The following is a 9934-nucleotide window of genomic DNA, read 5'->3' as shown; positions in this document are numbered from 1 at the left end:
ATAGTACACATTACTTCAGTGTACTATAACTGAAGTAATGTTGTTAAGTCCTTAAAGTCATATTCTTTTATTGTCATGACTGTATTTGAAGCTATTTATATTTTTGTATGATACCTGGTTTATATGGATTATGGCTGAAGTAAACTAAAGCCTAAAATACTTAGTCAGTCATTTGTTTAATAGTAATTTAACATTATGTAATTCACATATAAAACTATGAATTGTGATTTTAAATGGTTTAAAAGCATGTAGAATAGCATATGTAGGCAAGTATATTTCTCCTCTTTTTATTAAGAAGCAAAAACGAAAAGCAAAAAAAAGAAACAGGGCAGAGTTCGGTGGTTGAATCATCCGTCCCCACCAATGCCAAAACCAAATCCACACCCTTGCCTGACCTACATACACAGGTGAATCCAATAATGAGGAAGAGTATTTAAGGAGGTCAATTGTAAGTTTCCCTCCTTTTTTAATTTCCTCTGAAGAGTAGCGACATGGGGGTCTCAAAACAACTCTCAAATGACCTGAAGACAAAGATTGTTCACCATCATGGTTTAGGGCAGTGGTTCCCAAACTGTTTTTGCTAGGCCCCCCCAAGAAAAATCCCCCCCCGCGCACACGCATGCACAAACACATCCTCCAACCACACACGCCCATATTTTGCTCCATTGCGGTTTATTTCACACCTCAAACATTTAGTAACCAATTAAGCAAATAGAAGTAATCTGCAATAAATTACAGGTAGTAAGAAAATAAACTACTAACTCTTTTACGCTACGTCCGCACCTACACGGGTATTTTTGAACACGCAGCTGTTTCGTCCACACGTAAACGGCGTTTTGAATCACCGAAAATGGAGATTTTTTAAAACTCCTTTTTTGCGTTTATGTGTGGACAGGAATACAGAGTTCATCACGCAACGTCAAAGGTATGTGCCTTTTTTCATGTCACGCTGTGCGCCACGTTATTGTTTACATGAGATGAATTGCAGAATGGCAGATAGTCAGAGACAAAATACTGTTAATCTATCTGCAGGTTTTACATGCTTACATATAAACATGCAGTTACTGTCCCTCCATTTACAAAGGCAGAGGCGTCACGGTGTAATTATTTTACATGTAGTTGTTTTTTTTCTCCTGTTTAATAATATTCAACATTGCTATCAATACATTTTTCAAAAAATGCCTCTCTGTGCAAAATGGGTTTTAAAAAATAAACAGCTGTGGGATACTGTTTGTCCATGATTTGAACCGGGGAAACAAATCGTGGCAGGATCAGCCTGATATTATTTGTGTCCCACTGTAACTTTACTGTATAAAGATCTAACATCTCCAAAATGTCAGGAGTAGTTAGTCATTACAAGAAGTGTTTGTGAACTAAAAATCAAGAATGTGGGATACTGTCCGTAATTTAAACAGCCCAGCGTTGCTCCTGACGAAGGGAAAACCAATTCTGCAGGGGAGACCTACCTCAGCACTTGTGCAGGTGAAGCCAAAGGGAAGATATGCCTCACCATATTTTCTAGTCTTTGGCTTAGAATGAAGTTGGTTTGGAAACATATTCAGCTATGCTTCATCTCCTGCTTTGCATTTGTGTGGGTGCCCGTGCTAGCAGTGTCGAAGCATTGTTTTTTTTTTCCCCCTTTTCATACTGCGCCCCCCCCCCTGCAATGGCTCTACGCCCCCCCTAGGGGGCGGGCCCCACACTTTGGGAAGGTCTGGTTTAGGGGAAGGATACAGAAAGCTGTCTCAGAGATTTCAGCTGTCTGTTTCCACAGTTAGGAACATGTTGAGAAAATGGGAGACCACAGGCTCAGTTCAAGTTAAGGTTCGAAGTGTCAGGCCAAGAAAAATCTCGGATAGACAGAAGCGACGAATGGTGAGAACAGTCAACCCACAGACCGGCACCAAAGACCTACAACATCATCTTCCAGCTGATGGAGTCACTGTGCAAAGCGGAAGCTGCACCGGGGCTGGATCTTTCAACAAGACAACAAAATCAAAAAATCCACTAAGGCATTCATGCAGAGGAACAAGTACAACATGGCCATCTCAGTCCCCAGACCTGAATATTATTGAAAATCTGTGGTGTGAGTTAAAGAGAGCTGTCCATGCTCTGAAGCCATCAAACCTGAATGAACTAGAGATGTTTTGTAAAGAGGAATGGTCCAAAATGCCTTCAACCACAATCCAGACTCTCATTGGAACCTACAGGAAGCGTTTAGAGGCTGTTATTTCTGCTAAAGGTGGATCTACTAAATATTGATTTCATTTATTTTTTGTAGTGCCCAAATTTATGCACCTGCCTGATTTTGTTTGAACAATTATTGCACACTTTCTGTAAACCCAATAAACTTCATTTCACTTCTCAAATATCACTGTGTGTGTCTCCTATATGATACATTTAACTGACATTTTTTATTGTAACAGCCAATGATTTATACAGGGAAACAATGACTATTAACAAGGTTGCCCAAACTTTTGCATCCCACTGTAGTTGTCCAAATATTACTGAGGGCAAAGTTTAGTCTGCTGAATGCATGAGGAAACCATATACAGACAGTAACAACATCTGCATGGATCACTGGCACTATCGTAATTAATACGGAGTCTCTGAACAGCCCTCTCTCTTTCAGTCTAGGCAACCAGGCTACGTCTTTGGAGGAAGCATAAACTGATGCTTGCAACAATCACCTTGTTTGCTATGTGTGTTAACTTGTGAAGCCATTAATCTGCATTAACCAGATTAGCAATAACAAGAAAATTAGTGAACTGCAATAATCCATGAAGCTGCAGCCTTACTGCTTTTAAATGATGCACTTGATGTACAATGATCTCAGATTACCTGCTGCAGAACCTCGACCACAGTGGCATGCCATTATATTTAAAAAGGACACAGTGAGTCTGTGCAGAGAGCCAAGACAGCTGTAGTAATGCTGAAGTACTGCTCCTTGACTCCAGCTGAGAGGTCTGTCATTGGTAAAAATCTTGATTCAGGCTCAGATGCAGAAACTGCAAGCATGAAAAGTGCATACCCTCCCTCTGAAATCCTGAACTTTGTGCACCACATTGCTAACTCTATTTAATCAGCCAAAATAAATGGCTCATTATACTCTGCTTCCAATGTCTCTGCATTTCAGTCCATTTTTACTCTCTAAAACATGACAGATAAAACTTTCAGTTTTAATTCACCTATTTCCTCTATTTCAAGCCAGTGCTCTCACACCCTTTTCTCTGGTGCTGGAGTACGATATGCATTTTGTGTAACAAACTTCATGTGTGACTTTTCTCTTGTGTTTGGATACAGTGTTTGAAACACTGTATCCAAAATTACTCGAAACTTCAAAAAAGTTACCAGCTGTGCTTCTGTAGCTAGATGCTGACACATGTAGCCGATACAACTTTACTGACATCTGCAAGTATGACAAGCATGAGGGAGAAAAAAACGTTAGAGCAGGGATGATGTGGTGGGTGCAAGGAGTGGATGCTTGACAGTATTCGCCTTAAACTGCCTGTCAGGTTTAATTATTCCTTAATTAAGTAATAACCCAGAAAACGTTCCATTACTTCAACTGTAAAACCACAGAACAAGTGACATAACCACATATCACCAGCAGGGTGTTCTAAAGCACCAATGCTTATTGTATGGTGTCAGTAAACGGTGAATATGGTTTTGCAAAGATAAATGGTGATGTTTGGGTAAGTATATAGATCAGACTGTACTCTAGTGTCAGATATTGGTTTATCTGGACAGACGAGAAAGCAGTGAATAACATAAACAGAGTACTGCTACAAAGCTTATTCAAACTATAAAATTATCTTAAATAATCTTTAACAGACAGACGGGTGGTAAACAGCAGATTAATCCACATTGTGACTGACTTCCTACCCAAAACTGAATTTCAAAAAGGACAGATCACAGCTGTTTTACTCACCAGGTGGTGTTCCTCCTCAGTCTGCTGTACTTGAGTAAGAGCACTTTTTTTTGCTTGAATTAGGTTTTTATTTTTCCATCTTCAGTGGCAGCAAAAAGTGTCATAAAGTCTATAAAACTAAATGTTTTGTTTTCTAGTCCTTTGTCATTGCTATAACTAATTACACAACCAAACATGCAATAACTCTCTAGGGGCGTTTACAGTGTCTCTGCTCTGAAAACTCCTAATTGGGAGTCTTTCTGTTCAGTGACCGTGAGGTCCTGCAAAGCAAATGCTTCCTCTGGGAGGAAGAATTACTGGGTGGAATCAGGCTCTGTGGAGAAGGTGACCCACCCCACTAAGGGGAAAGGGGATCTTGCTCCGCTCCTAACCACAAGGGTGTATCACTTGTCTTTGTTGCTTCACCACTAGTTTTCTTGATCATCTCTATCGTCCAGCTTCATCAGAAACAGAGTGTTAGAGAGGGTAAATGACAATATTTCAAGGCTTCCCTGGATTTCTTTCCTTCTGTGAACACAAAAAACTTATAGTAAAAACTGTATTATGCACTCAAACTCCCACTGTCTTTCTGGACCTCAGCTCAGGATGTGACTCTATTGACCTCTTATATGCCTCTTGTATAACAGGATGTTGGCTGACTCCTGCTGCCAGCCCTCGAGTGGACAAGCCGCTTGTCTTGGAAATGAGTTATGTCAGGTCAGTTGGCTTATTTGAACAGTCATCAGGAGGAACAATGCCACAAATTTTGTGAGCTAACAAGAAAACCAAAACATGCTAAATCACGGACGATCTGATTTCCTCGTGTCAGCATTGTTCCCACATCATCATAATTAATGTTGTCCCAGGTTCAACATTGCAAGTGACCAATCACCTTCTTGTGACGTCATTCCTTTGCGACTTCGAAATACCCGCCTTCGATTATTTCGAAATACAAGTGAAGAAGTGTGTGCTGAATCTATGAATCAAACTATCACCTGGAAACATAATTAACTGGTCCATAGCTGTGAAACTGGACATGAGTTCTTGATTCTATGGAGATTAACAGTAATCCAGAAATTTACAAATTTGTCCTGGTACATCGCGTAAATGTTGTCCCTGGGACATTGTGTAAATGTTGTCCCTGGGACATCGTGTAATTGTTGTCCCTGGGACATCGTGTAAATGTTGTCCCTGGGACATCGTGTAATTGTTGTCCCTGGGACATCGTGTAAATGTTGTCCCTGGGACATCGTGTAATTGTTGTCCCTGGGACATCGTGTAAATGTTGTCCCAGGGACATCGTGTAAATGTTGTCCCAGGGACATCGTGTGATAGCTTGTAAATAATGGAATGAAAATTATTGATTGTTATTAACTTGTGAAAAAGAAGTGTAACAAATCCACATGTTATGTTCTTACACCCTTACAGAAACTGTGACTCCTTCACAATGTCAGGTAAATGTCAACTCATGTTGAATAATCAACCAATCAAGCCTTTTATTATCACATGCAATGTTACACGTACAACTGCAATGAAAATTTCACCCCCTTCTGACCATACATATATTGCTTAAACATCACATTGGGAAGACAGGTCGGAAACAGTTAGGAAGGTCAGAAAACAATTTAATTAATAGATGAGGGGAGAGGAGGAGAAAAAAGAACTACAACCAGACAAAGCTCCTAGAAGACTGAAATGGATGATGGTTGCAGCATGCAAAAAGAAAATGATATCTGTTGACTACAGCATATGCTTTCTCACAGATTACCTTGCGGGAGTAGCTGGACCAAACTCTATTGGTATTTCAAGTTTGAAATCCCTGTTTGACCAGACTAACATTTCAGATGAGGTACCTCTTGACATAAAAATCCTTTTATGTTGTCATAAAACTAATGTTAAATTCTGCTTTAAATACACTTTATTGTACAATTTACTTAATGAATCGTGTTCCTTAGTTCTGTTTTTATTTATATGTATTTATTTATTTGTTTTATAAGGTAATAGATGGCCTAATCTATTTGCAGTGTGAGGTATGTTGAAAAGCTTGTTTGATCATAATGACATAGCATTTTACGTTTTTTGTAATGTATTTGAAAACATAGGTGTATTTATGTTATTTTTATAGAATTTCCCTCACATTTATCCAATACCAAGCCAAATCACTGGAAAAATTTTGGATGGGTCCACAAGAGCACAAAGTGCATACTTTTTGAAGGTATGACTTGGACTGTGGTAACTATGTTCTTATCACAAAGGGTTTATAAGTTGCCACTATAAACAAACAGCATTTTCCAAAATTGAAACCTTGTCAGAAGAACCTGAAAAATACCTTTCTGAAACCTTTTCTGTGTAAAGACTTGTTCAAAAGCAATGCACACAGATTAAAACATTTCTGTCTTGGCCAACTGATAAAGAACACCAAAAATTGAGTGGTGCGTGTTGAGTCTGTGGTCTTGATTTGTTTTGTACACACTGTAGAAATTAATTAATGTAAACCAAAAATGACACTTTCTATATGTTTGTGTATCTGCAGAATTAATTACAAGTCTCACCTGACAAGCTTTTGCAGTTTTGCAGTGTCATTCTTGACAGAAAAACATACTTGTCACATTATTTTTATTTCCAGAAAAACATCTTTCAGATGTATGAGAAATTGATTGGAGCCTGTCTGGAAAACGGCAGCCACTGGACCTTGTTTGTAAGTTGCACAGATTTTGCACTCTCTCTAGTGCATGATACTTTTCAGTGTCCCTCATTAGGAATTCTCAAGGCCCAAGCCTACCATATCCATCTTTTTACAAAACAGTTTTGTGACATACCCAAGAGGACCATAGTCTATATGAATTCATTTGGCGAGTCGGAGGTCAGAAAAAGTGCGGTGTTGAAAAACTGGAGGTAATTAATTAACATATTTAACATAACATATTTAATTTAATTGAAAGCATTACCGAACGTGGTTATTGATTTCTCTATATGCTTTTTATTTGTAATAACTGCGATCTCTCAGCTCATTTGCTTCAGCAAGAGGCTGCGCTGGAGAGTGGACCTTGTCACATGTGAGCCACCCACATCAACAGGATGGGAACTCATGTGGAGTGCATGTCATAATGGTACTGAAAACTATAGCTTTAACCTATATAAGTAATGTTTACATTTTTGCCTATTCAGTTTTTAAAGCCTTAGAGGCAGGATGGTAAAATCTCAATTTTTTTTGTAGATTGAACCATTTCAGCAGTAATGCTTTGCTTTGGTTGCTCTGTTTTTTTTTTTTTTTCTCGGGGGGGGGTTAAAAACAAACAAACATTTCTTTGTTAATCTAATTCTTTTTGTTCTTCTTTTTTTTTTTTTTCTTCGTCAATTATTAGTTTGCCCAATCTCTCATTGACGGTAAAACACAAGTGGAGGAGTACAACACTGAAATCACAAAGCTCAGGTCCCGACTTTGCCACTACTTATTTTCCTCAATAGGTAAAGATAAAATTAGCTGCCTTCTTTTTCTCTAACATTGGAAAATGTAACTTGTACTTAAACAAATTATATTTTGCAGATCGAACTAGGAAGTGCAGTCAGTGCTGGTGTGTGATTGCAGCCAAAGACCGGGTACACTATGACATGTCCTTAGCCATATAGATTGTTTATTTAATGGACTTTGTTCATTTGTTTTTTGTTTGTTTATTTCTTCTTCTTTTTTTTTTTTTAAATTCACAGGTGCAGTGCCAGAAATGTGGTGCATACAAGCACATGCGTTGTTCAAAGTCTGTTTGTGGCATCTGTATCTTCTGTGAGAGTAAGTCACAATATAACTAAACAACGTCCAAAAATGTTTAAAGTGAATTTTTTTTTCGTAATTTTGCCTTTGCACACCAGGACTGTGTAATTAAAGTGGACGTTTCAAGATCCAGTTTTTACACAAAACTATTTTAGACATAACTGTGTCGTATTGTGGGGATTTCTCTTCACAATTAAATTGATATAGTGCTGTTTATATCATTCTTCTTTATGTAACAGCACAGTGCAGCACAGCAGAGGGAAAGGAGTTGTGCAGCATAGTGGGTGGCTATACAGGAGGAGCAATAGAAGTAGCCAGTGAAGAATGTCATCAGGGAAAGCATCAGGCAGCGAATGACAAAGGAAAAGTTCCTAAGGGAGAGAACATCTGCAGCAAATCGACAAGTAACAGTGAGATAGGAAGACTGACAGTCAGAGATGAAGGTACACAGACTGAAGACAAAGAAAAAGAAACAGAAGTATACGGCACAAGTCTGAGTACAGATAATGCTGCTGCTGATGATGTTGACAGGATCGATGCAGATACAGAATTCCAAACTGATTCAGAAGGAACTAGTACAGTTTACAGAGTGCATGGTCGCTTATCTGTACCAAGCTCAAAAAAGAAAACCTACACAATAACAGAAGACGAGATCAAGCGCAGAATCAACGCAGAGAACATGTCAGTTCATGTTTTCAGAGGTTTGATTGGGGTAGGTATACATTTCGTGATTTTGATGTCACCTGAAATAAATCCGGGTTACTCGTATCAATGAAGTGACAATGTGGCTGGAAATTGTGCATTTGCTGCAACATATACACAATTACACCATGTAAACAAAAGCATTTAACTTTGTGCGCGTGTGTGTGTCTCTCTCTGCTCTTTTGGTGTTTGCACTTTTTCTTTTTTAGGGCCGTAAAGCCAAACTGCCCGCAATGATTCTTGACAGGCCTAAGAAGGCCAAAACTAAAGTAACAGTGTTTAGTGTTCTGAGTGAAGAGGAGGCTGGGGAGCTAGCCCTCGGGTTTGCCGGAAGATTGGCCTGCGATGTCACAACAGACATGGTCTGTAAAGGCATCGACCATTCAAGTGCTGATATGACAAAGTAAGTTAGTAAAACAATATGAAAGTTGTATCTTTTTTGGTATTATTTGTCATTTCCCCGTATTTGGGTTATTGGTGTAACATTGTTAATCTTACTTTCTAATAACAGACAGACTCTTCTCAAAATCCAACACAATCTTAAACATGAGCTGACTGATTCCTCAACCTTCAGTTTGCTGACACACACCTTTGGCCCTGCTGCACTGGATTCTGTCATTTCATTCCTGTGTGAAAAACTTGATCTTGTTTCTTAAATAATGAAACCTTTTGTGACTTTTGTTTGTTCTGTAAATCATCCATCCATCCATCCATCTTCATCCGCTTATCCGAGGTCGGGTCGCGGGGGTAGCAGCCTAAGCAAAGAGGTCCAGACCTCCCTCTCCCCAGCCACCTCCTCCAGCTTGTCCGGGGGAATACCAAGGCGTTCCCGGGCCAGCCGAGAGATATAATCTCTCCAGCGTGTCCTGGGTCTGCCCCGGGGCCTCCTCCCGGTGGGACATGCCTGGAACACCTCGCCCAGGAGGCGCCCAGGGGGCATCCTTGCCAGATGCCCGAACCACCTCAGCTGGCTCCTTTCGATGTGGAGCAGCAGCTGCTCTACTCTAAGCCCCTCCCGGATGGCCGAACTTCTCACCCTATCTCTAAGGGAGAGGCCAGCCACCCTTCGGAGGAAGCTCATTTCCGCCGCTTGTATCCGCGATCTCGTTCTTTCGGTCACTACCCACAGCTCGTGGCCATAGGTGAGGGTAGGGACGTAGATCGACCGGTAAATTGAGAGCTTCGCTTTTACACTCAGCTCCCTCTTCACCACGACTGACCGGTGCAGCGTCCGCATTACTGCAGCCGCAGCCCCAATCCGTCTGTGTCCCTATTGCCAGTCTTGGCAGCCGGGGGTCGGTCCGCCAGGGCCTCCGCTCCTGGCCGCCACCCGGCTCACAATGCACCCGACCCCTATGGCGCCTCCTGCGGGTGGTGGGCCTGCGGGAGGATGGGCCCATGTCTCCTCTTCGGGCTGTGCCCGGCCGGGCCCCATGGACTAAGGCCCGGCCACCAGACGCTCGCCCTCGGGCACCCTCCCCGGGCCTGGCTCCAGGGCGGGGCCCCGGTAACCCTATCCCGGGCAGGGTAAACTGTTCCCTCGATATTCTTTT

The 9934-nt window shown here is 41.0% G+C and overlaps 1 protein-coding gene across 1 annotated transcript; it reads left to right on the top strand.

Annotated features, from left to right (window-relative positions):
- The first annotated feature begins 5234 nt into the window (after nt 1-5234).
- On the top strand, nt 5235-9037 carry LOC147328501 (uncharacterized). Its single transcript, XM_086296908.1, has 12 exons — nt 5235-5759; nt 5908-5940; nt 6036-6125; nt 6537-6608; nt 6717-6805; nt 6918-7020; nt 7276-7378; nt 7458-7510; nt 7619-7697; nt 7919-8391; nt 8591-8784; nt 8893-9037. The coding sequence occupies exons 1-12, from the start codon at nt 5547-5549 to the stop codon at nt 9035-9037; spliced, it is 1647 nt and encodes a 548-aa protein (XP_086153034.1). The 5' UTR covers nt 5235-5546.
- The last annotated feature ends 897 nt before the right edge of the window (nt 9038-9934 follow it).

This window comes from Aulonocara sp. 'chitande type north' Nkhata Bay, linkage group LG6, assembly GCF_057382095.1.
Source record: "Aulonocara sp. 'chitande type north' Nkhata Bay isolate Kocher_YH1m ecotype deep benthic linkage group LG6, A_spYH_male_GT1.1, whole genome shotgun sequence".
Classification (NCBI taxonomy): Eukaryota; Metazoa; Chordata; class Actinopteri; order Cichliformes; family Cichlidae; genus Aulonocara; species Aulonocara sp. 'chitande type north' Nkhata Bay.
Note: the sequence above shows the minus strand (reverse complement) of the source record. Positions and strands in the feature narration are given on the sequence as shown.

Excerpts from the sequence above, each read along its gene's own strand:
- LOC147328501 (XM_086296908.1), top strand. The coding sequence starts at position 5,547 with ATGAGGGGAGAGGAGGAGAAAAAAGAACTACAACCAGACAAAGCTCCT. Across the intron at positions 5,760-5,907 it reads AGACTAACATTTCAGATGAG|GTAATAGATGGCCTAATCTA; the intron begins GTACCTCTTGAC and ends TTGTTTTATAAG. Across the intron at positions 7,021-7,275 it reads GTGGAGTGCATGTCATAATG|TTTGCCCAATCTCTCATTGA; the intron begins GTACTGAAAACT and ends GTCAATTATTAG.